This window comes from Herpailurus yagouaroundi, unplaced genomic scaffold, assembly GCF_014898765.1.
Source record: "Herpailurus yagouaroundi ecotype Mexico unplaced genomic scaffold, PumYag 545, whole genome shotgun sequence".
Taxonomy (NCBI): domain Eukaryota; kingdom Metazoa; phylum Chordata; class Mammalia; order Carnivora; family Felidae; genus Herpailurus; species Herpailurus yagouaroundi.
The window spans coordinates 1219769-1243865 of NW_024412762.1; the positions used below are offsets into that span (position 1 = coordinate 1219769).

The following is a 24097-nucleotide window of genomic DNA, read 5'->3' on the forward strand; positions in this document are numbered from 1 at the left end:
TCAAGAGGTGATGCTAAAGGCCAAGCCATTGCAAGTATTCCCTGTGTGCACAGGAGCCCCTGTGCCTGCTGGTCAGTCAGAGCCTATGAGATCGGATCAGGAGAATCCCCTCCTTTTCAGCTGAGATGTGCGGTTTGGGGAAAGGGTTGGCATTGTCTTCATTGAGCCTTTAAAGCCTATCCTGAAGCTGTCATTTCTTTGTCCTCAGCTGATGGCACTGGTTGTCTATGTTTTTCCTTTAAGAAACCATGGAATGGGTGATACATCCATCAAGTTTGAAGTGGTTCCTGGTAAAAACCAGAAGAGTGAATATGTCATGGCGTGCGGCAAACACACAGTGCGCGGCTGGTGTAAGGACTGCCTCCCTCCTCCCTGTCACCCCACTGCAATTTCCTTTGACCACTGGGGAGGTTGCACACTGCCATGTGGCCTGTCTGGGAGCCCTGAGCCTCTGGGGCTTAGTCTCAGGCCACTACCCTGGCATCACTCCCAAGCTCCTGCCTTGTGTGCTGACCACCCGCAGTCCTCCGTGTCCACTGGCATCTCCTATCGACCTCTGTCTGAAAGCCTGTCAGTCTGAGGTGGGACTGTGGTAGTCCTGCCTGTACCAACCCTATCCTCCTAGTTCCTGGGCTTGGGCTGGTCACTTTGGCTAGGCCATGTTTTCCCCCTCCCTGCCACTAGTGCCCCATCCAGCCCATGGTCCCTGTGGCAGGAGGAGGGATGTCCTAGAATGGCAGCAGAGCCCTTGCCCTGCCCTACTCTGTGTCCCTGTGCTGGGTGATGTGCCTGCCCCATTTCTGGTCTTTGTGTACACCACCTGCAGTATTTACCAAATTTGGTTGGTTATTTATTTTTAACTTCTTTATTTAAAAAAAATTTTTTTATGTTTATTTTTGAGAGAGAGAGAGAGAGTGTGTGTGAGCAGGGGAGGGACAGAGAGAGAGGGAGACACAGAATCTGAAGACAGGCTCCAGGCTCTGAGCTAGCTGTCAACATAGAGCCTGATCCAGGACTCGAACTCACAAACCATGAGATCGTGACCTGAGCCAGTGGATGCTTAACTGGCTGAACCACCCAGGCGCCCCACTGAATTTGGTTTTTGAAATAACTACATTTTATTTTATCTTATCTTTTAATGTTTATTTTTGAGAGAGTGTGCCATATATGAGTGGGGGGAAGGGCAGAGAAAGAGGGAGACAGAGAATCCCAAGCAGGCTTTGCACGGTCAGTGCAGAATCTGACGTGGGGCTCAAACTCACACACTGAGGCCATGACCTGAACTGAAATCAAGAGTCAGATGCTTAATTGACTGAGTCATCCAGGCACCCCTAAAGTAACCACTTCTGAAAACAACTTTATTTTAAAAGAAAACTTTGTATGACTACTATAAACACAAAACCAGTGCTATGTAAATTAGAAAGTAACACAGAAGTTGGCCTTGGGAAAATCACAGAACTCACAGACCTGGGTGTCCCCTGTGATTCAGCAGATATTAGTCCTCACTGAGACACCTTCTGGAGCAGGCAGGTGTGGCATAGAAGGAGTGCTGGCACCATTGACCTCCCTATCTGGGAAGTGTGGCCACCTTGGTCTGTCTGGCCATAGGCATCTCCTGGCACTCAGACCCACTCTGCTCCCTGGCCCCACCTTCCCTCTGCATACATAGAAACTCCTCTTTCAAAGTTCATACACCCTCTGGAAACTCCTCTGGGCTTTCTGGCAGAGCCTCCCCCGCCTGTGCCTGTCCCCAAGGAGCCTTGGGCTATGTGCTTCATGGTACTCGTTTTGCTTGTCTGTATCTCTGGAAGTGTAGGGTGTGGTGGGAGGGAGGCCTTGTAAGTTATGACCTTGGGCCCATTCTGATTTTCTGAAGCCTTTGAGGGAGCTGTTCTGCTAAATGGGGTTAGGGTGGGTCCTGGTCTCAGCTTTGTAAGACTCCAGTGCCCACTGCAGTGGTGGAAGACGTCTGTACCCCCTCCTGTAGAACATGCCGTTTGCTGGGTGGGGGAATGGCAGGTGTGTCTCCTCTCTAGGCAAGGTGGCCATGTTGACAGCTGAATGTTCTAGTGACTCCCTCTCCACATTTCCTCTTCCTTCCTCACAGGTAAGAATAAGAGAGTTGGAAAACAGTTAGCCTCTCAGAAAATCCTTCAGCTGCTGCATCCACATGTCAAGAATTGGGGGTCTTTATTGCGCATGTATGGTCGCGAAAGCAGCAAGATGGTCAAGCAGGTAACCAGGCTCCTCCCCAGGACCTAGGGCAGCCTCTGTGCTTATCATCCTCCCTCCACCGTGGCACACCTGTTTGAGGTCCTGCTGTCACCGGAGATAGTGTTGGGCAGCTCTGCTCTTGTTCAAGGCTGCTTCTCAGGCGCTCTGCTGGGCCATGTCTGTGACCTTGGGGGTGGGAGGTGGTCATTCATGCTGTGTCTCCCTCCCTGAGGAGCCTGGGCCTGGCTCTGGCTGTGTGGGGTGAGCCTGCCCAGCAGGAGGTACAGGTGGTGAGTGCTGCCAGCCCCAGTGGAGAGGAAGCTTCTGAGCTGAGACCTGGTGTCTCCCCTTCCCCCACACCGGAACTGCAAGCCCTTGGATTAATTTGAGGACCCCTAGAAGCTTAAGGGAGAGTAGGAGATGCAGGCCACCCCTTCCTGCTTATGAACACCAGTTTTTTTTAACTAAACACCTGTGCACGTCATGTGTTTAGTTTCTGATGTTTTGCCGAGATCGAGAGATTTAAACCAGTACCCTTAGGTTTGTATGTTTTGTGGGGTGGAGGGAAGCCCTGGGAGGTGTTTACGTTTATTTTTACCCTGATGTTTCCAGAAATAGTCTGGGTTACCTGCATCCCAGTGAGGGGAGGGGTGGCCATGTGGCATCTAAGGAGGTGACACTGGGCCCCCAGGGTACTTAGAGAGGAACCTCCAGATATGTGTTGCTGAGAAAACTCCAATGACTGCAGATGAGGCTGATTTCTGCCTTCATGTGCCTTTACTTTTGTGCTGTATCTTGTTTGGGCTAAGATTGAGAAAAGCCTGCTTTGGCCTGTGAGTGGGAACTCTCCCTAAGTTGGAGGATGAGCGTCCAGTCTAGGCACAGCCTCAGCCTGTATCTTTTGGAGGACAGGTGGAGTCTGACACTCGAAGGCACGGCAGGCGGCCTCAGAGATGGCCTTTTCAGACAGGAAGGGCCTCAGGACAGCTTGATCCTGTTCTCAAAGTTGGAGGGTTTGCAGATATGCAGAGAGCGCAGTGTCTAGGGCTGATGGGCTCCCAGCTGGGCCCCAGTGCCAGGGTTTATCCCATCGGGCAGCATGCTGTCCCTGCTGGTGGAGGCCGTACTCTGATCGTTCCACTCTGAGGGTCTGGGCAGTACAAGTGCCCAGCCAATGGCAGGAGTGGAGGCAGCTGGGTGCCAGGATGCCTTTGCCCCATGAAGGGAAGAGGCTGTGGCTTCTGCCTGCTCAGGGTGAGGCAGAAGTGGGGGTAGTATGGTCAGAAAGTGAGCTGGGCAGCTGTGGACTGGTCTGCGTTCTCTGTGGCTGTGTCAGCTGCCAGGTGTGGGTTGGGAGTGCAGCTCTGGCTGCTGGCCGTAATATGTCTGTGGGGCCTGCCCCAGGCAGTCCTGAGAGCAAGGTGCTGTGCTCCCCAGGAGACCTCGGACAAAAGTGTGATTGAGCTGCAGCAATATGCCAAGAAGAACAAGCCAAACCTGCACATCCTGAGCAAACTACAGGAGGAGATGAAGAGGCTGGCTGAGGAGAGGGTGAGTGTGCAGGCCCAGCCAGCACCAAAGGCCCCTCCGCACCCTCATCCTCTTGCCCTCAAGGGAGGGGAGGGGCACCTAGCACAGCCACCTTGGCAGCTGTGGGAGGGAAGTCAGCCTCAACACTTCTAGGGTAGATGTGCTTTTCCTTGCGTTTCAGCATTCATGACATTTGCATCAGATCAATTCACTTTTTAGTTACATTATAGAACTCTCAGCCCTGGCCTGTGGTTGTGAAGGACCTGCCTTCTGGGTATTTCCACTCAGTACTCAGTTTGAAGGCAGGGACGTTATACCAGCCAGGCCTCCCATTCTCAGGGTCTTGTGGGACACAGACTACCATCCTGGGCCGCCTCTTCTTTGGGTCCTTGTCATTTCTGTGAGGGAGGAGCATGGTTCACACAACATTGAACCTGGGTAAGGCTCAGTCCCGATGAAGCTTCCTAAAACCACTTGCCTGAGGGTCTTCTAGGCTAGGACCTTGTGAAGCTGTGGTATTTGCCTGGAGGCCTATATAAAACCCTGGGGAGAGGGAGGTGGGGAATGAGAATCTGTTGTATGTTTGGCCTTTCTGGTCCAGGAGATACCTCAAGTTGGGGCGGGGAGAGAGAACCTGCCCTCAAGTTGGGATGGGGACAGAGAACCACCTACGTGATTGTCCCTGGTGGCTGTAACTTCCTTGGCCCTTCACTTCTGGGAGTGTGGTCTGCTTCCCAGGGAAGCACCAGCACACAGTTCTCTGAGATGGCATCCAGGGAGACCCAGCCAGCCCCCTATCTGGTCCACTCCTCAGACCTTCCTTCCTTCTCATGTGGTGTAGTGCAAAGCAGTGGTGCCCTCCTACTCCAGAGGCTACCTGGTACCACTGTGCTGAGCTTGCCCCCTCACATTTCCACCCTGCCTCAGGAGCCTCTTGCCTGAAGTTGCGCTTGGCCACATGTTCCTACTTTGTTGGCATCCCTGACCTTTGTTGTTCTTTCAGGAGGAGACACGAAAGAAACCCAAGATGTCTATTGTGGCGTCTGCCCAGCCTGGTGGCGAGCCCCTGTGCACTGTGGACGTATGAGGGAGGCAGCAGGGTCAGGCGCGGGGACTGCCAGCTCTGCTGCCAGGGAGACCTCACGCCACTCACTCTGCAGCCTCGGGCCTCCGATCTGAGTTCCTCCCCTGCGGCCAGGCTTCTGCCGTCAGGGCCAGAGGGGTGGGGCTCTGGTGCATGGGGACAACAGGGCCACGAAGCTCTTCCTTGGGGGCCGCCCACAGGTCTGAGTGGGCGTGTTCAAGGATGGACTCTGCTTGTCCACACAGGTGGAAGCCAAGAGCTTGACAATAACTGTGGATAACCTCTGCTTATGTGGACTTGCTGCAGACTGGTTTGATGAAGGTTTTCATGTGTGTCAGTACATAACATGCACTGACAAATGTCAGATAAAATGAGAAAGTGGTGGCAAAGTTCTGTGGTACCCTGTGCCCAGGGTTCCCGCAGACCACTGCAGGGACCTGGTCAGAAGGCGCACGCTGGGACCCCCATCCCCTTCCCTGCCTCTTGTGTTTTCCCTTTTTCTCTGAAAAGGTTACAACAGGAAGGAGTATTTCAGACCTTTTTGGTTTAAAATAAACACAATTTTAGAATCAGAACTATTTTTCAGAGATTGTAGGCAAACCCTCAAGGTGATTATTTGCCATCCTTGAAATGCATTGCCAGTGTATGCCTGGCTTGTTGCCCTGGTCCTGGGTTGGCGTGCGGTCCATTTTTCTGAGTAAGTCTTAATGTCCTAAAAACACGCCTTCTTAAGACAATGAGGCCCCTCACCTTCACTGGCCTCTGGCAACTTTTTACTAATGATTTTTGCACAGTCAAGTCCATCTGTCCACCCATCAATTTTTAAAGCTTTTATGAAATTTTAGCATTTGGAAAGAAACTTTTACAGTGAGAGTAGAAGGTAGATTTGGAGTCACGTAGCAGATATAAACAAGTTAATGCATTTTAGCACGGGGATTTTAAAAGAGGAAATAAGGACCCTCAGTGCAATCCATCCGTGATCACAAAGTGGCGCTCTTCTCCAGACCTGGCATAAACACATGGACGGTGGCTGTCTTCCCTGTGACAATGGCTTCACTGGATTTCAAGGGCAGTTGCCCTATGCATCCAGGCCTGGTGGCCAGCCTGTTACTTTGACCAGCAGCCTGTGTTTTCCAGGTGGCTCCTGTGGACCAGTGCAGGGATAAGTGTGTTCCTGCCCTGAACCCCAGAGGATGTGGGTGTGCTTAGGGCCCTTGGTTGTCCCCATGTGCAAGGTACAGGTAGTCATCAGTTCCCTGTCACCAGGGCCTGCTCAGGGTGCTGTGTGCTCATGGTGCACTGTCAGCTGCAGGAGCCCAGTGCTGGGTTGCATTGTCACATTCCACGGGTGTGCCTGTTCTCCATCATGTCCCCCGTGGTTGGTGTTGATGGCATTTGTTTTCAGGAAGACAATGTTGGGTCTTGTGTGCCACCCACAGTGTATCCCTCCCTTGCCACCTATGTGACTGAGGTTGGCTTCTGTGTTGACGTTTATAAACAAAACCTTTAAATCAAGTTGCTGTAATTAGATACTTGCTTCTGTCTTGCCTCCTGTCTGCAGCTGTGAATAATCATTTGACTGTGTTTGCTCTCAGAACAGCCAGATGCGCCATTGTGAACCAAAGCTTCGTGCACACGTTAATAGAGGCAGCGAGCTTTGCTGCAGCCTCCCTGTGTCCTTCCTCTGTCCCTCCTATGTGGGTGTGAGTGTTGTGTGCACACAGCCATGCTGTGGCTGCAGAGGGCAGGTAGAGCCTGTACTGATGCCACCTCCATGTGGCCACTGCCTGTTGTGTACCTTTCAGGTGGTGGCTAAGCTGTGGCTTTCAGGGTGAGCCTTGATTGTCTGAATGCATAAAGCAAAACTGTCCCAAAAGGGAATGACTGGCGTTTGTTTCTTCTAACCATGTGAGGCTATGGGGCTTTGTGGACCCTCAGCTGGCCAGTATCCCCCTCTTTAGCCTGTCTCACAGGGCTGAGGCATTTGCCTGGGGACACTGCTTTTGCAACATCTGAGCAGTGTCCCAGCCTGGCCTTTGGTCATAACAGTGGCCTCCCTTCAGAGCTCCGGGCCAGATTGGGGATGGAACCTCCCCTCGGGGTACAGGAAGAGTGGTGCAGCCTGCTGGGCTGACCTGTAGCAGATAGGCCTGGCCCCCTGCCATGTCTCCACCCCACATGCACAACTGGCCCTGAGCCATGAGCTCCCAGTTTCTTCTTCTCTTAGGATAATAAGCAGGAGACCTGGCACTGTTGGCACACTTTCTGTGACTCCCGGCCATGTGGAGGGACTGGCAGCTGGGGGCTCAGACTTAGTCTTGGCAGGGTGCTCAAGGGGCCCTGCTGGCTTCCCCCGCCCCCCCACCCGCAGTAGGGGATAAAGTAAGGGCAGGCCCCATCTGCCAACCTTGAATGCTCATCAGTCATGCCAGTAGTTCAGCAATGGTTTATTCTGACCCTGTGCCCCAGCTAGCCCAAAAGGAACTTGGGAAGGGGGGGGGGGTGGTAGGGGACAAGAGCCTAGGGTCCATGGGGACAGGCTGAGTTGGGGCAGCTGTGTCTCATGCTCTCTAGGTGCTTGCCTGAGCATCCTGAGGTGAAGCAAGGACTTGGGGAGCCCCTTGGCTTCTGCCCCGGTGATGAAGACCGGGCCCTATTCTGAAAGGGCAAGTTTCTAGTGCTCCAGGGACCTAGGAAGAGGTGGAAGCCCCAGTTTCCTGCAGGGTATCATCTGGGGACCCTGGTGGGGGCTGGGCTGGAGGGTCCTGGGGCTCCAGGGCCCCTGTGCCATTGGGGTACTCCACCCTCTCAAACAGGATGAGCATCTCACAATGCGGGGTCTGCGGGAACAGGTCCACGGCCACAGCCTTGACAGGCCGGAAGGGAGTGCCCTTCACCCGATTAGATGGGGCCCTGCAGAGGCTGTGGTGAGAAAGGAGTGTCAAGATCAGCCACGTGAGTCTGGAAGGGGCTCCTGTGGAGGAGGGGGAGGTTGTGTGCAGGGCCCCAATCCACCCCAGATCCCCCCACCTCACACTCACTCAACAAAGTTGCCCATGGCTGCCCGGGGGTTGCAAGAGACGTACAGGAGCCGTTTGAGGTTCTCGGCTCTTCGGACAGCCAGGATCACTTTGGAATCTGAGGAGACCCAGATGGGATGGGCATCAGGTCTGAGGCTGCACAGCTTGGTGTGCCATCCCAACATCCCTGCCCACCATCTTCCCCTTAACAACCCCCAAATGGAGACCACTTACGCAGGCCAGCACGAGGAGGGTCCAGGATGGCAACGAGCTGCTGGGAGGCCAGTCTGCTCACCAGAGCGGGCACCAGGTCCTCGGCTCTCCCACAATGGAACTCAACATTGCTCAACTCTGGACATGGCATGACAGCCCTGTCAGGGGACCAAGGACACTCTCCCCCACGGGGCTTTGCCTGGTGTCCTGAAGTCCCTGGCCAGAGATGCATTAGGAAAGCCTGTTGTCTAGGGAGGCTGCTCACCTTCCCCCATCAGGCAGCCTCAGGCATCCTGGACATGTGTTAAGTACACGTAATAGGAGCCCTCCTGTACTCTCTGCCCTCACCCCACCCACCATGGGCCCTAAGAACCACCTGGTGGGTCCCAGGTGCTGTGCTGAGGGTATGCAGCAGAGGCATCTGCTGCCCACCTTTGTGGGGCGCTGGCTCTCACCATTGTCTTGGGCATTCACCCGGGCATCTTCCACAGCCTCCTGGCACAGCTCAATTCCTACAACTCTCTTCACCTTCTGAAACCAGTAAAGGACAGACTCATGGCATTCTGACCCATCCTGGGGGCTTCTTAGGGAAGGGAACAGCAGGAGGCATTTGGAGAGTAGAAGAAGAGAATCTGGCAGACTACGGTTAACCTTAGTCTTCGGGCTGGGGATCACGGAGGATCATGAGGCAGGTGACAACATGGGTGGTGTGGGGAGGGTATCCACAGGAAGGGCAGGAGGGCTCACCGGGGCCAGTGCCAGGCCAATGGTGCCAGTGCCGCAGCACACGTCTAGCACTGTGCTCCCTGTGTCCAGCTGGGCCCAGTCCTGGATGACTGTGTAGAGCACCTCGGCTGCCGGGGTGTTCACCTGGAGGGTGAGCCGGCAGTGTCAAGGATGTCAGGGGAGCCCTGCTGCCCAAGTTGGCTTCCCCTCCTGCCCACCTCCCCCACTGCCCCATGCCAAGCACTTGCATTCCCTGGGCATCTTTCCCGCCTCTGTGGCCCAATTCCTGGCTCGCTCACTTTCTTCCTAGGTCTCCTGATCCTACCTCCCCCCCCCCCCCCTACATCTAACCATCAGGGAGCCAGAAGCCTAGTCCTCAGACTGACCCTCAATCCCATGAGGGTTGCCTGGCAACCTCAGTCTCCTAGCTTTAAAAGGCAACGATGCTGATATCACCACCCCTCGATCAATTATGAAGCTCTTTTCTGAGTACTAGAGCTCACACCAGAGCCCTGGCATTACTCCAGCTCCTGTTCTCACACCCCACATATGGCTCTCCAAGAGGGTTGTCAAAGAATCTAATGGCAAATGATCTTTCATCTACCTTACAATCCTTGTGGCTCCCCTGCCTGGACATTATCCCCAGGTCTCTTGCCAGGCTAATCCTTTGTCACTGCCCTAGCCCACTGTCTCCATCACATCTTGATATCATGTCAGGTCTCCCTCCATGTGTCCTCATGATCCTAAGAAATTTGGGGCTACCTGAAAGAAGGCATGAGGGGAGATCCGGAAGGTCAACCCCAGCAGGTCCTCGTGGATGCATCGGTCTCCAGCCACGTGCTCCAGGGGCAGGCCCTCCAGACTGGGAGTCTTTCTGTGGATGGTAGGGTAAGGTCCATCAGTATCACTAGCCCTTGCAGGGACCCACCCCATCCCTACCCAGGGTCCTCACCGCTGTCCCTCCTCTACAAAGTAGAGGCAGGTCACCCCAGTGGCCTTGCCTGGCCCTGCCATGAAGTGCTGTGCCAAGGAGGCCTTCAGCCCAGCCAGTTCCTCAGGGCTCAGCTTCTGGGTAAGCAGTAGAAAAGGCCTTGTAAAGTTGCATCACAACTCACTGTGGCCCAGACACCCTCCCCCAGCAGGGCCTCCTTGCCTGAGACCTGGGGGTGGAAGTAAACAATGGCCATGGCTTGGCCACGGCGGCTGGTGCGCACAGTCAGCTGCTTCCAGTGGCCTGAGTATGTCTCTGGGTTGTACGCTGAGTATGGAGTGGACCTGTGGTGGGAGCCATGAGCGGCCCTGAGTCCTCAATATCTGCCAACCAGGACTGGGCAAGCAGTCTCCCTGCTCTCCCCTCCAGCCCCACCCACCAGATCACAATCCCAGGATCCCCCAGGCAGGCCCTCTGCTCCCAGACCACCTCAGGACTTCTTGGGGCCCCTAGCCCAGCCATAAGCCCTCACCGGATGAACTCCTGGAAAGCCTTCACCACCTGCTTGGTGGCCCCAGGGATGTGCACGGTGTCAAAGGGGGCTGCCACAGCACATGTCCCGCCCTTGTACTTGCCAAGCCGACAGCCGACTGTGTTGTCCTCCCCGTCCACCCCGACGCCAACCAGAAACTCACACTTATTACGATATTCGGTCTGCAGGGAGGGTAGAGGGAGGCAGAGAGACATGCCTGACCTTACCCTGGCCATCCAGCACTTGTGAGTGGACAGAACAGCTCATCAAGTGAGAGATGGTGGTGAGCAAGAGGCTCTAGTTCCCCCACAGTGCCTGGCAGTCCAGGAGATGGGGCTGACAACAAGTAACAGTCATGTGAGAAACAGGAAAAATAAATACAAAGCATGAAAAGGGATGGCAAAGATAAGTGAGAAGAGCTCCTTTAAGAACATGAGGTGAGTTTCTGGCCACACCAGCCGGGCCTGACCTGCTGGGGTGATGGCCTAACCCCCTCCAGCGGGCAGCAGGCCTTGTTGTGCTTGTGCCTCTGTGAGAGCAGCCAGGGCAGCAGGGCGCGGTTGGTGCTCCCAATTTCCCTGCAGGATGAGGTGGGGCCAAGGTTGGACTCAGCCCGCTGCCCCTGCAACCCTCCCCAGCTACTCTCCAAATACCCAGGTCTTCTGGGCCCCTCCCTTGGGATCTCAGTGTCCCCACTGGTTACACATGGGTCTCAGTGGTTAGCTACCCAAGAGACCATGCAGGACCTAAGGATGTCTATACAGAGCACGGGATGGCTGAACAAGCATAGAGCTGAGCAAAGTTCCAGGGCCAAGAGGGTGATCACCCGCACTCACTTGGCGAGCTTCTGTAGCACCTGCTCGCACTCCAACCGCTTCCGCTCAAGCTGCTCAGCATAGGGCACGGTCCAAAGTGGGGTCACTACATCTGCGATGCATGTGGCCGTGGGCTCACCCTCATCCTCACGCCGCCTCTTTCTGGCCATGGGATCAGCCTTGGGTCGGGCCAAGCGCACGCTGAGTGGACGACCCTTCCAGAGGGCACCGTGCAGCACGCGCAGGGCCTTGTCCCGCTCAGCGGCGCTACGGAATGTCACAAAGGCGCAGGGAGGTTGCCCAAAGAGTTTGGTCTTATGAGGCTGTAGGCCAAAGCGGCCCAGAAAGCGTCGGACATCACTGAAGCTGGCGTGGCGAGGCACATTCTGCAGCTCCAACTTGAAGATCTCCGAGGTAAACAAGTCGTCCCTGATGTAGCTGTAGAGCCCAGGCTGAGGTACAGACTCTGCAGCCACCCCAGCCCCACCTTCCTCCTCCTCCTCTTCCTCCTGAGGGGCTAGGGCTTCAGGGCTGCCCTGGGCACTGTTGCTGTCCTGGCTGCAGCCTTCCATGGGCACAGGGCCCTGTGTGGAGACAGGCAGGGGCTGGGCTGCGGGCTGCACCCTAGAACCTGAACGCCCCAGTTCGCTAGCCCCACATCCAGACCTCCATTAGTGCACCCTATGCCCAGCCTCACCCCCATTCCCTTCCCTCCTCTCCCAACTCACCTCCGATCCCACTTTTCTCCCAGGGGTTTCCCCCTCCGCCCCCATCTCCATCCCTTCCCACCCGGTCTCCCATCAGAATCTCCCTTCACTTTACTTCACTGTCGAGTTTATCACTCATCGTCCGCCCGTCCGCTGCCCGGACTGGGGGCTCCACGAGGGCTGCCTCCGCCACCTGGTCCTGGTCCTGGCAAAGGGAGGCAGGCGCTCAGAGGGCGGGTGCGACGCCGCGAGGTCTATCCCCGGCTCCACCCCGGACAAGGCGGGACTCGAACCCTCCGTGCTCAGGTTCGGGTCTCGGGCATGGGGTGTGCCGCCTGCCCGCCAGGGGCCTGCGCCGGCCGCTCACCTAGCCGGCCGCTCTCCCGCCGCCAGCGAGTGCAGCCGAGGCCGCGCGTCTCTATCATCCTGGCTTCCGGTGACATCATCACCACGCGTCACCTCCTACCCCCAGCCCTTTTCTCGTGCTCGAGGGGCATGCGCTGCGTTGGGGCGGAAGCGCGCGCGAGGGCCGCTGGGAGTACCCACTCCCCTGGCTGCCGGGCGGGCCGGGCATGCGCCGCGGGCGTTTTGGCGGGAAGCGCGGGGCGGGCTGGACAATGAGAATGTCCGCCGTGTGAGCCAATAAAGCTGCACTGGTTTTGAATCGCGTCGCGTTTCCCGCCGCCGGGGTCAGGGGTCGGGGTTCGGGTCGCGGGGCGGAGGGAAGAGCGGGAGGGCGGGAGGCGCCGGCGCCAGACGCGGAGGAAAGGAGCCACGACTAGCCGCCGAGAGGCCGCGGAGCCAGCGACGACCGAGCCAGCCGAGCCGCCGCCGCCGCGTCCCCATGGCGGCCGCCAAGGTGCGGCCGGGCTCGGGTGGGGACTGGGCGGGGGCCGGGAGGCCGAGGCCGCTATCGGCGGCCACGTGGGCGGCCCGCGCCGCCGTTGCCAACCCCCGCTGGCCTGTGGGCTTGGCTCCTGTGGGGCCTCGGTGGCGCGGGGTCGGAACTTTGGGGAGCGCGGCCTGGGGGCTCGAGGCCTTCGGAGCCAGGTCGCACGATGGCTCCGCGGGCTCGGGGGCTGCCTGGCGCCCGCGTGACCTTGGGGCGGTCCCAAGTGGGGCCGGGAAGCTCCATCCAGGCGTGGGGCGGCCCGCCGCCCCGACTCCTCGGTCTCGAGTTTACTTCGCCGCTCGCCTGAGAAGTGGGGCGGGTGGCGGGTTTCCCCTGGCTCGGCCCACTTGCAGGCTTCCCACCAAAACCGTGCGTCCCTTCCTCCCGTCGCCTACGCAGTACTTCATTCATTCTGTTCTCACGTCTTGAGCCGCCACAGGCCTCTGTGGCAGAAACTCACGTTTCAGCGGGGTGGACGGGTCCTGGTCGAACCGACCCAGAGTGGGGGTGGCTTTGTTGACCGAGGGCGTCTGCTCGGGTGAGCTGACCCTGGTGGAGCCGCAGTGCTTATCCAACCAAGGAAAGCAATGAAAGCTTATATATTTTCTTTTTTGGCTCGAGTCTGGTAGGGAGGTCTCCCAGCTTACGGATTTATAGATCATCAAGCCACGTGTTCTGTGAGACTTGAACCTCAAATATGATTCTTTGTGCCCTGTAGTTTAATAAATTGCATCAGAATCTTAGGGCTCATTGTACGATTTCTGTTGACACATCAACTTTCTGATTTAAGATCAAATTGCTGACAGAACTGTGAATTGCGTGTAAGCACTAGCCATCCTGTAGCGACCTTTTTCCTTTCTGCTAAGCAAGAGCACAGATTTTTCTCAACCAGTAAAAACCCAAATGGTTGCTTTTTGATTAAAGGGTGACAACTCTACTTGAGACCCTCTTCTGTCATTGCATCTTTTAATCATTTGCCCTTGTGATTATCCACATTTTACAGATGAGGAAACTGAGGTTCAAGTGATGAGGCAGTTTCTCATCTGCCAGTAGGTGGCTCAATTTAGGAGCCCCAGTATGTGCACAGATGTGATTGATGCATCTGGGGAGGGTGCTGAAATTCAGCATCTTATTGCACTCTGTGCGTGCAAACCCTTATGTGAAAGACTGTGGGCTTAATCTCTTGTTTGGGGATGAGGCCGTTCAGCAGGAGGGGTGCCCACTGCTGAGCTCTGGGTGAGGGGCACGCTCTGGCGCCAGCAGAGTCACCTCTCTGCACCTCACTCCACAGGACACCCATGAGGACCATGACACCTCCACCGAGAATGCAGATGAGTCCAACCATGACCCCCAGTTTGAGCCTATAGTTTCTCTTCCTGAGCAAGAAATTAAAACGCTGGAAGAAGATGAAGAAGAGCTTTTTAAAATGTAAGTAAGCTCATGTTGCTCCAGAAACATGTATTTTTTTTTTTTTTATGTTTATTTGTTTTTTGAGAGACAGAGTGTGATCAGGGGAGGGGCAGAGAGAGAGGCAGACAGAATTTGAAGCAGGCTCCAGGCTCAGAGTTGTCAGCACAGAGCCCGACGCAGGGTTCGAACCCATGAACCATGAGATCATGACCTGAGTCAAAGTTGGAGGCTTAACCAACTGAGCCACCCAGGCATCCTGAGAAACATGTATCTTTTAATGTAAGATTGAAGTTACAGTTTTTACAGGTGTCAAGGTCTTGGCCTGACCTTAAATAGGACTGGGGCTGAAGAAAGGGCTTGGAATTGTATGATGACTAATCCTACGTGGAAAATCAGGGCTGCTGTTAGAATCTACTCTTTGGATAACTCTTCACTGGGTGCCCCTGTTTCCCGGCGGCCAGTGCTGTGGAGAGCACAGGTGCTCCCTGGTGTCCTGTCCCTGCTGCTCTGCCCACCAAGGTGCATCTCCACAGCCTCCTGTTCATGTCACCTTACAGGCTTGCTACCTCCCAAAACTCCCATGGCCCCCTTCTTCTGGTTGAATAGGGAGTCTCTACCATTATTAATATTATTTTTCTTTTGCACGCCAGACTTTGGCATCCTGAAGTTTGTGAACTCCCAATTCAGCGTTTTTAATGCACAAAATAATGCCTGGAATTACAAAAGAAAATGGATGTGTTATGCTTATCGAGATTACTTTCTAAATATTATCCTGCATGTGTTTGACACCTTCAGTGTGAGGCTATGACGGCATGTGTCGTTTTTAAGTAGTACTGGCACCAGCCATGTGTTGAGATGTCTGCGACAAAATCCACACTGCTGAGACTGACCCGTTGTCTGTACTCAGAATCACAGGAAACGTTAGACTCAGTCACAAGTTAATGGAAACAGGCTGGAGCGTTTTTCCTGTCCAAGTGGAGTTCCTCCACCGTCTTCAGATTCTAACTAAGAAGCCAGATGAGGATTTGAGTGCTTTGCTGTGAGTGGGGGGCAGGGAACAGTGATCCCTCCCTCTAAGGAAGGCAGACTGGGGAGACCAGCCCTTTCCCACCACCCCCAAAGGCCTGGGGAAGGAGAGTCATATACATCCTCTTGGTCTCAGAGTGGTAGGTGAGTCCCTGAAGATACTGGTTTTCCACGTCTCTGGTTTGCCCGGAAATGGTGCTGCAGCCAGGGGCTGGCTCCTCCCAGCAGCTGGTGCTGCTGTTCTTACCCTCTTCAGCCCTCACAGGGCCGAGAACTGCTTTCAGTGTCCTGGACACAGGCCTTTCCTGAGGGAAGTGAGGCCAGCAGGTCAGGCCTTTGCGTCTGGGCCCTTGGGCTCCAGGTGAAAGCTCTGCGGGCATCCTTGTGAGGGCACTGTCTCCCGTAACGGAATTGAGTTTGGGGGAGAGAGCAGAGTGTGGTGCAGGAAATGGACCAGCAAGGCTGGGGTCCTGTGGGTAAGGAAATGGAGGACATCAGCCTGAAGTCCTAAAGGCAGGACTGCTGGGCTCACCATGGGAGCCCATCTGGGTGGGAGCCTTGGCTGGGCCCAGTGTGAGGTGCTATTCAGAGCAAAAAGGCAAGACGTTGGGCCAGAGCCTCGTGGCCTGAACAGAGAGGTCTGCAGAGGTCTCTCTGGGTTGGGGGGCCTGGGAAGCACAGGGTGCATCTCACAGCAGAGGGAAGGGCTGGCCCTGTGGAGGGCAGGGGTCCTCAACCTCCATCTGCTTCCTTGCTACCCTCTGCAGCCCTATGGGACACCAGGGGCTCCCCTGCACTACGATCACAGGCAAGCCCAGCATATTCAGGAGGTGTCTTTGTTGAGAAGTTGTGTCTTTCTGTTGGAAAGTTCTGTGGTTGTTGTACTCGATTCGGCAGCACATATACTAAAATTGGAAAGTTCTGTGGTTGTAGAAATCCCTTTTCTTTTTCACTTCATTATTCCAAGTAAATACTAGGAATGTTGTTTTGCTTTTTTGGTAATTTTTTGACTTAATCGTCCTAGAAGTACAAAGAAAGGGAGGGGTGTCCGTGGAGACGCCAGGTACAGGAAATAAGTGTTGTTTGCCAGCAAACGTTTGACTGTTTATTCTGTCTTCACACACATTTAAGCTCTCTTGTAATGGCTTTTCTTGAAGGCGGGCAAAGCTATTCCGATTTGCTTCAGAGAACGATCTCCCAGAATGGAAGGAACGAGGCACAGGTGATGTCAAGCTTCTGAAGCATAAGGAGAAAGGGACCATCCGCCTCCTCATGAGGAGGGACAAGACCCTGAAGATATGCGCCAACCACTACAGTAGGTGGCCTCTTGGGAGTGTGTTTTCACTCTGAGTTCCAGTGCTGCACATGAGGATACCTTCAGATCTTTGGGCAGGTTGCTTTCAGTGCTGGGCTAGGAATCTGGGAGTGCATTATGACATAGAGTGCATATTTGCAGTGTGTTTTGAACTTAAAATAGGAAATGAAGTTTTCCAGCATGCTCTGAACTCAGAGCAGACCTGCAGAGAAGCTTATAGCACACAAGATGTGGAGCCCAAGCAGACAGGACATGATGGGGTGGAAGCAGAGCCCCAGTGTGGGCTTAGGTCCGTGGAGCACCTGCCCAAGGGTTGGGCAGTGCTGTGAGGATGTGTGCTCCCATTTGTATTTTGATGTGCCCAGTAGGCAGCCTTCCCACTCTTTGGTGTGTTCTCTCCCTGCCGGGTGTTCCCTGGTGAGAACACAGAGGGGAAGGGGTGCAGAGAGAAGGTGGCTGCCTCATCTTTAGGTGTCTGTGAGACCAAACAGATAGTGGGTGGTGACAGGTTGAGGCCCTTGAACACGTGTGATGCATTAACCCTGGGCTCAACATGGTTGGGGGATGGGAGGGTCTGGGGAAAGCCACACCAGGCCTGGCCTGTGAAGGGGTGACAGTGAGTCCCCGCCATATCAGTCTTTTGGCTGCTAGGTTGTTCTGCAGTGCTATGTGTGTTTGGAAGTAGATGTGTCTTGGGCTCCATTCCTGATCTGGTGCCGTGTCTGTGTTACTGGGTAGAATGCATGTCTGGCAAGGGAGGGCCCCTCTTCTGGACACCTGGGGTGACCTGGCAGGAACCTGAGCAGAGCAGCTCTTGAGGGTGATGTGGAAGGATGGGCGGGTTTGCAGAAATCCTCCTGAGAGGTGGCAGGGAGGGGCTTTCTTGCCTTCCTTAGGGGCCATTCTGGTAGTCCTCTTGTGTCTCTCCCTCTTCCCCCACCTGTCTGCTCTGGCCCCTGGCCTCCACTCCAATTTGAATCGCTCCCCAGGGGACTTCCTGACACCCTATGTTTCTTCAGGAGCCTTGTCAGATCACTGGGTTGTTTCTGAGTTGCAGGTGTGTTTTGGGACCCCTACATACCATAGACCCTTAATGTGCTAGGTGGGTGGTGGCAGCAGGAGGCCATGGCATCTCTGTGCTCTGTAGAGGTCAAGGGCTCGCCAGGTGTCTGCATGGGGATGGTGTGACTGTTCCCGGTTCAGGCAGTCAGTATATGCTCAGGTCCCTGGAGACCTCTGCCAGGGGCACAGGGGTGCACAAGTGTGCTCTTGTTCTTTGCGCAGTCAGTTTCTCCTTTTGGGTCTGTGCAGAGCGTGAGGACATGGGTGTATCTGCTTATTCCAGATTCCTACTTATTCCATGGTGTATGTGCATGTCACCAGGGCCCATGGTGTCTACTTGTGGTGGCCTTGTCTCCTAGGGACCCTGGCAAGTGCAAAGCTGACTCCATGTCCTCCTGGATGATTACCCCACTTATGGCTTCTGTCCCCTACTTCCCAATGGGCCAGCTACCTGATGGTGTGGTTGAGCAAGGACATAGCTACATGATGGGTGCTCCACAGGAAGGGCTGGGCATGAGTGGCTCTGTTGGCGTTGGAGCCCTTGTTCCAGTGGGATTGGAGATCCTTTCTGAGGTGTTCTCCTCGTCAGGGAGCAGGTCACCCTGTTCCCAGATTTAGGACAGTCCTGTGTTTTTTTTTTTGTTTTTTTTGTTTTTTTTGTTTTTTCCAATGTTTGTTTATTTTTGAGAGAGAGAAAGAGACAGCGCGTGAGCAGGGGAGGGGCAGAGAGAGAGGGATACACAGAATCAGAAGCAGGCTCCAGCCTCTGAGCTGTCAGCACAGAGCCCGATGTGGGACTCGAACTCACAAGCCTTCGAGCTGTGAGATCATGACCTGAGCCAAACTGGGCCGCTTAACTGACTGAGCCACCCAGGCACTCCAGGACTGTCCTGGTTTTAAGTGAACATGGGACATTTTCAGAGAGGTTTGAATAAGATCCTGTATCCCACAGGAGTTTGTCTAGGCCTGGTTGGTGGACCCCAAGGCGGGACCTCCTGTTGCCCGGGGTGGTCTCGTAGCAGTTGTCAGGATCCTCACATGGCTCTTCTTCCCCAGTCACGCCAATGATGGAGCTGAAGCCGAACGCAGGCAGCGACCGTGCCTGGGTCTGGAACACCCACGCCGACTTTGCCGATGAGTGCCCTAAGCCAGAGCTGCTGGCCATCCGCTTCCTAAATGCTGAAAGTAAGCAGAAGAGCCACCAGGCCCTTGGGTACTGCTTTTCAGGAAGAACTGATAGTGCCTGTGAGAAGCTTGTGGGAGGGACCAGTCTCACTCTGCTGTCTGGTGCTCTCTCAGGGGCAGGAATGTGAGTGCTGCAGTCGACCTGTGTACCCTCGAGGCTTCATGTGGGCTCTGATGAGAGCAGTGCCTTTTCCCTTTTAACCTCAAAGGGAGCTGGGCATCCAGTCTACCCAGGGCAGGCATGTCCCTTCGCAGCCACCTGACTGCCAGCAGGTGCTGGGATCCCAGGCCCATGGTGACCTCTCCCCAGCTTGGATGTCTTTTCCAGCCCTGATTGTCAGAAGTGCCCAGTGGGCCTCATCTAGTAGCTACTCTGACATGAGTGGAGAGCAGAGTGTCTGGCCAGGAGGCTCCTGACCCCTTGGTTTTACATGGCCACCAGTGCTGTGTACCATTCTGCCCAAATTGTCACAGAGTCAGGTGGAGGGAGATGGGCCAACCTAGCTACCAGTCCCTGGAGGGACTTGAGAAACAGTCACTGCGTGGTCCAGGCAAGAGTGAGCCTAGGGCTGTGTCCTTAAGTCACCCATGGGACGAGCCCTTTGTGAATCTTGGCTCTTCAGACCTTTTAGGGCTCTTAGGAGGTCTCTTCTCTTCTTTCTGCAGATGCACAGAAATTTAAAACAAAGTTTGAAGAATGCAGGAAAGAGATCGAAGAGAGAGAAAAGAAAGGTGACGTGGAGTTGGGGGTGGGGACTGCCTCGCAGACTCACTCTGCACCTGGCTGCAGCCCCAGGCGGGTGCTTTTTCCGTCTGCCAGAGTAACCTCCCAGGGTGCTGTGACCACCTTGACCTGTCATGGGTGATGCAGTTGTCTGGGGACACGGTGCTTCTGGGGAGTGAGGTAGCCATAGACACCCCAAGCATGTGCTCACTGGCCTGGCCTCACAGCACCCAGGCTAGCCGTCAAGTAAAATGACGTCTGGCTAGAGCCCACCAGAGGCCAAAGGGGCTTCAAGAGGTCCTCACAGTCACTTGCTTACTTGGGGCCCGATATAACTGAGCTGCCTGACCATCGTCCTAGGTGTGAGCTCTTAATTTGGGTGACCCTGGAGGCTGCCTTGGCTGGCACATGGTGAAGTGGCCTGCCCTGTGGCCTTCGCCCAGGGTCACAGGAGGTGGGTGGGCTGGGAAGAGTGGTGCTTCTCGGTTTTCTTACTGTGTCCCCCTATGTCTTAGCAGGGTCGGGCAAAAACGACAATGCTGAGAAGGTGGCCGAGAAGCTAGAAGCTCTCTCGGTGAAGGAGGAGAACAAGGAGTCGGAAGACGCCGAGACCAAGGATAGAGCGGAGGAGGAGCAATAAGCCGCCTTCCCTTGTTTTCTCTTCCTTCCATTCTTTTCCTCTTTTTTCTTTTTTAAAATTTTGCTCTGCCCCTTCTTTTCAGTTTGTTTTTATTCTGTTTTGTTTTTACAAGGGACTTTATATAAAGAACTGAATTCCAACATTCAGGTGGTTTTTTTCTAAGTTTTTGCCCTATTGAAGATGACTTCAGAAAATCCATTCCCCAGTCATGAAAATGTACTGTGCTAACTTTCTTTTCCATAGTGGAAACACTTATTTATAGTCATCAAAAATAGTGAATAAACAACACATTTGAAACCTGCGCGGAGGCAGGACCATGTGTGCGCCGGCCCTGTCCTGGGAGCAGTGTGGGTTCCTGCTGGCTCCAGGATGTTGGAGCAGCGCTGCGGGTCTCACTCATCGCCTCTGGCTCTGCTGTGGGCTCAGCGCAGCTGTTGGTCCCTGGGGCCATGATGCAGCTGAGGTGGGGCAGGTGTGCTGGTTGGGGGGGGGACTCATGCGCTTCTGCCCTGTGGCAAGGAATAGGCTTTTTTGTTGTTGTTTTGCCTCTGAGGTAGGGAAAGGAAGACCGCCAGAGTACCCTGGCCTTTGGTGCAAGACGGCCAAGTGTGTTTCCAGGCTTTGGTTGAGGCTGCGTTTGGTTGGCCCTCTGCCCTGGTGGAGGGAAAAGCCAGTCCCATAGCACACATGTCCAGTCTGGTGCACTGTGTTGGTGGGACTCGGCCCCACAGCCCTTGTTGGACAGCTCACTGCCATCGTTGGAGAGAACTGTCTTACCCGCTCACTCAACGGTGTTTCCATCTGGGTGCAATTTTGGACATCTGCAGTAGCTTTAAATAAAGGGACGTTTTCAAGAATGCAAATGGGTTAGTGCCATTTAGGGGTTTGTCTTATAAAACAAATGGTCTCTAAACATTATCTTAAGTGGGAGAAAGGCTTTTCAGTGCACCAGCAGGCTTTTCAAAAGCATATGTGGTAAAGGGTCCCAGGAGACCGCCTGAGTTATGAAGTGTGGCCATACTGCCCTCCAGTGGGGGAGGAGCAAGTTAGGACTGGGCTCTGGAGTGGATGCACTCTCACTCAGCTATTGGTCATTAACACCTGCTAGAGGTGCTTTACATTGTGGCCAGTCTTTTAGCTGTGTCCTGTTCTGTCCAACTTCCCAGTGTGTCCTGTGACCTGTCTGATTCCAAACCTTGGATCCTTGTTCCCTCTGGGGGATGCACCTCCAAAGGAAGCTGCTCTTTTTTTGAAAGCCAAACAAAACTTTGCTGGTCAGCATTGTGTTCTGGCAGCCTTGGGCCTCTAGAGGTACAGGAGTGGATGCTCTTGAAGCCAGTGTTGGCACAGAGGTCCTTCCCGCCAAGGAAGGACATTGAAGCTTGTGAAATGCACCTTGCCTATCTTGAATTGGAATTTTGATGTTGTAAAGGACAGGTGTTGCTTCTGTATGGGCCTCTGTTGGAAGCACTGATGTGTGTAAGTCTGCCCAGGGCTTGATCCTTCAGGGAAGGGCAGTCAGACATCCCTTTCAGCACAGAATGGCTGTTTAATAGTCTTTGCTTTGGGCTCCAAAACAAGATAAATCCCACTTGATGTAAAACCACAGGCTGACTTCTTTCCTCTTGGGTGATGAATTGTGTCTCCAAGGGGTTAAAACCCTGACAACGGGGTAGGCCCCTCAGAATGGCTGGGGAACAGAGCTGTGCTGTGACCAGGCTACATTAACGGGGTGCATTTAAAGGTGTGGCTTGCTAAAAAATAAAATAAAAACTAAAGGTGTGGCTTGCTGACAATGCAGAATGTGCTGCAGAAAGGGAGACATGCAGTCCTGACAGTGGGTCTCACCAGTGAGCAGGGATGTCAGCGGGGGTGTGGGGGGGGGGGGAGGGTGGGGGGAGGGCTCTGCCTTGCTCCCCAGCCAGTGTTTTTTCAGCTGGGTTCCTCCTTGTGGCAAAAAGCCAATGGTAAAGTCAGAATTGAGATGCTGACAATATTGGGGATGGAGTAAGAAGTGAGATGATGTACCTTTCTGTTCCAGGTCAGTCCACTGAGCTGCAAGTTGGGCAGGCTTTCTGCTGTGGTTTCCTTCTCCTGGGCATCTTAGCTCCTTAGGAGAGGACTCCTGGGCCAGAGGCCTCACTGGGTCTCCCCCCAGCACCCCTCTCCCCCACCAGGACCCCCCTCTGCCCAGGCAAGTCTGCAGGGATGTCACCAAGGAGGTAACAAGCACCCCTTCTTTCCATGACCAGTGCTTGGCACTCACAGCTCTCAGCCATCCTGGTACCCCTACACAGACCTGGAGTCAGACCTGGGCAAGAGCCACCAGCTGGGAGCGTGTTGGGAGGAATGCCTCCCCAAGGGTGGGCCTGCATCCAGAGGCTTCCGGGGGCCTGGGATCCCAGTGCTGGGTTGCAGAAGGGCAGTAACAAAGGCGAAGCTGTGGGTGGGGCATGTATTGGCTGGAGTCTTTCTATGTGAGGACCCTGGATCTTCTATCTGGTGGCCTGAGGCCACTAGAGTGCTGAGGCAGAGGTAAGGACGTGTCAGCTCAAGCGTCCGTGCTGCCTTAACCCACTTAGTGCTAGGGTATCCCTCAACCCCGTGCTGGGCCCCCTGGAGTGGGCTCCCCACTGGGCAGAGGCTACAACTGGGATGTTATGGGAAGAAAAGCCCGTTACCATTTTTACTGTCAGGAAGCAGCATTAATGCTCCAGTTCCGGCCCCCAGCCTGGCATCTTTTCTAATGGCTCACAGCCAGCAGCTTGCAGAGCTGTTGCTGGGGCCTTCATAAGGCTCTCACACAGACAGGGAGGGCACAGGGTGAAGAAGCCCCAGGGCCTTTGGTAGCATGGCCTGAAGAGGTGGCCCCTGGGCAGCAAGGGATTCTGGCTAAAATGCGGAAGTCAGGCTGAGGATGGTGGGGACCACTCCCTCCCTGCCAACCCCCCTGCCCCCGACCCCCCGCCTTGTATTCCCACCTGGGGAGGCGGCTGGTGGGTCTTGGTTTCTGGGCAGAGGGCTCTGGGAGTGTGTAGGAGGGAACAGACTGGCTGGTCCTCACTGTGGAGGCTTCAGAACTTGCCCCAGGTCCCAACCTCCCAGAGGTTCTGCACTGCTGCCAGGTTGCTCAGCCCACTCCAGCCATACCGCATGCGGCTAGGCACTGCAAAGCTTGCAGGTCCACCTTAAGCGGCAGCGGCACTGGCGGGTGGGATTTCCTGCAGGAGGTGGGCCTGCCCACAGGCCTATCCCAGGCAGGGGCAGGGTGCCCCGTGCTTCCTGAGGGGCACTCCACCCTGCTTTGGGGAGGCTGAGGGGCTCATCCGGCCCTAGCTCTCCCACATGCACACATTCCCAAGCATGCAGCTTGGGTCAGGATCCTGAGAGATCAGCGCCCCCTCCCCCCCTTACCCTGCCCACTAGCAGGACTTAGTTCAGTCGAGTGGCCCGAGGACTGTGGGATGGACAGGAGATAAACAATGAAGGTGCCCATACAGAGTCACAAATATTCCACCCCCTTGAATGCTAGGGGGGCTCCAGGTGAGAGGGGTCTGGCCCTATCCGGGAATAGCAGGGACATCAACCTGATCCCAGGGACAGGCTCCGAGGTGTTTAGGGAAAAGTCTGTGCAAATAGAGGCACAGGAGGCGACCTACAGGCCACAGCGCCAGGGCCTGCGGAGTGGGAACAGGGGCCCTGGCGTTTGCTGCGGTGTCCACCCAGCGGGCAGGGACTGCAGGTGTGCGACGGCTGGGTGGCTTCACAGAGCCGCGGGCACACGCCTGGCTGGGGCACCAAGGCGAGGAACGGCGCCGCCAGGCCCAGGTCCCGAACGCCACGCAGGACGCCAGCACAGTCGGGGCCGATGGAGCTCAGTTGCTCCCTAGTCTGGGCGGTTCCAGCACGCAGCGCCCCGGGAGGAGGGCGTGGGGCGGGGCGGGGGCCGGGTGCGTCTGCCTTGGGTCCGAGCTCCGCCCCGCCCCGGCCCCGCCTCTGGCCCCGCCCCAGTCCCGCGGCCCCCCTTCCTCCCCGCCCGGTCCACCTTAAGGGGCGCGCTGACATCAGCGC

The 24097-nt window shown here is 55.3% G+C and overlaps 3 protein-coding genes and 1 non-coding gene across 11 annotated transcripts in view; 3 read left to right on the forward strand and 1 right to left on the reverse strand.

Moving 5' to 3' along the window:
- The window catches only part of DGCR8 (DGCR8 microprocessor complex subunit), a 36335-nt gene extending 31412 nt beyond the window's left edge, over positions 1-4923 (forward strand). For all 4 annotated transcript variants that reach the window (XM_040465091.1, XM_040465090.1, XM_040465093.1 and 1 more), the window contains 4 exons: positions 244-350; positions 2108-2235; positions 3652-3765; positions 4748-4923. In XM_040465091.1, the coding sequence (XP_040321025.1) occupies positions 244-350; positions 2108-2235; positions 3652-3765; positions 4748-4831 (433 nt within the window). In that variant the 3' untranslated portion in view covers positions 4832-4923. The remainder of the gene's footprint in view (positions 1-243; positions 351-2107; positions 2236-3651; positions 3766-4747) is intronic.
- A 2336-nt stretch (positions 4924-7259) lies between these two features.
- On the reverse strand, positions 7260-12270 carry TRMT2A (tRNA methyltransferase 2A). 4 transcript variants are annotated; one of them, XM_040465095.1, is made up of 13 exons: positions 12140-12270; positions 11888-11977; positions 11087-11649; positions 10720-10828; positions 10251-10432; positions 9948-10062; positions 9740-9855; positions 9550-9661; positions 8809-8931; positions 8517-8592; positions 8083-8277; positions 7870-7966; positions 7260-7750 (listed from the first exon to the last, which is right to left on the reverse strand). In XM_040465095.1, the coding sequence occupies exons 2-13, from the start codon at positions 11909-11911 to the stop codon at positions 7519-7521; spliced, it is 1944 nt and encodes a 647-aa protein (XP_040321029.1). In that variant the 5' UTR covers positions 11912-11977; positions 12140-12270; the 3' UTR covers positions 7260-7518. The 4 variants fall into 4 exon arrangements, with proteins under 4 accessions (XP_040321029.1, XP_040321031.1, XP_040321030.1 ...); XM_040465097.1 differs by lacking the exon at positions 12140-12270 and having other exon boundaries at positions 8083-8199; positions 11888-12133; XM_040465096.1 differs by lacking the exon at positions 12140-12270 and having other exon boundaries at positions 8083-8268; positions 11888-12133.
- A 224-nt stretch (positions 12271-12494) lies between these two features.
- Positions 12495-20327, forward strand: RANBP1 (RAN binding protein 1). Of its 2 annotated transcripts, none has more exons than XM_040465099.1 (6): positions 12495-12631; positions 13956-14092; positions 16258-16415; positions 18534-18662; positions 19329-19394; positions 19902-20327. In XM_040465099.1, exons 1-6 carry the CDS (start codon positions 12617-12619, stop codon positions 20024-20026), a joined length of 630 nt encoding a protein of 209 aa, XP_040321033.1. In that variant the 5' UTR covers positions 12495-12616; the 3' UTR covers positions 20027-20327. The 2 variants fall into 2 exon arrangements, with proteins under 2 accessions (XP_040321033.1, XP_040321034.1); XM_040465100.1 differs by having other exon boundaries at positions 19905-20327.
- Positions 19426-19551, forward strand: LOC121023327 (small nucleolar RNA SNORA77). The gene has a single exon (XR_005787345.1). It is a non-coding gene; the product is annotated as a small nucleolar RNA SNORA77 (small nucleolar RNA).
- Positions 20328-24097: the final 3770 nt, after the last annotated feature.

Excerpts from the sequence above, each read along its gene's own strand:
- TRMT2A (XM_040465095.1), bottom strand. The coding sequence starts at position 11,911 with ATGAGTGATAAACTCGACAGTGAA. Across the intron at positions 10,829-11,086 it reads GTGCTACAGAAGCTCGCCAA|GGAAATTGGGAGCACCAACC; the intron begins GTGAGTGCGGGT and ends CTCATCCTGCAG. Across the intron at positions 10,063-10,250 it reads GCTTTCCAGGAGTTCATCCG|GTCCACTCCATACTCAGCGT; the intron begins GTGAGGGCTTAT and ends CTCCCACCACAG.
- RANBP1 (XM_040465099.1), top strand. Across the intron at positions 16,416-18,533 it reads GATATGCGCCAACCACTACA|TCACGCCAATGATGGAGCTG; the intron begins GTAGGTGGCCTC and ends CTTCTTCCCCAG. Across the intron at positions 18,663-19,328 it reads CCGCTTCCTAAATGCTGAAA|ATGCACAGAAATTTAAAACA; the intron begins GTAAGCAGAAGA and ends TTCTTTCTGCAG.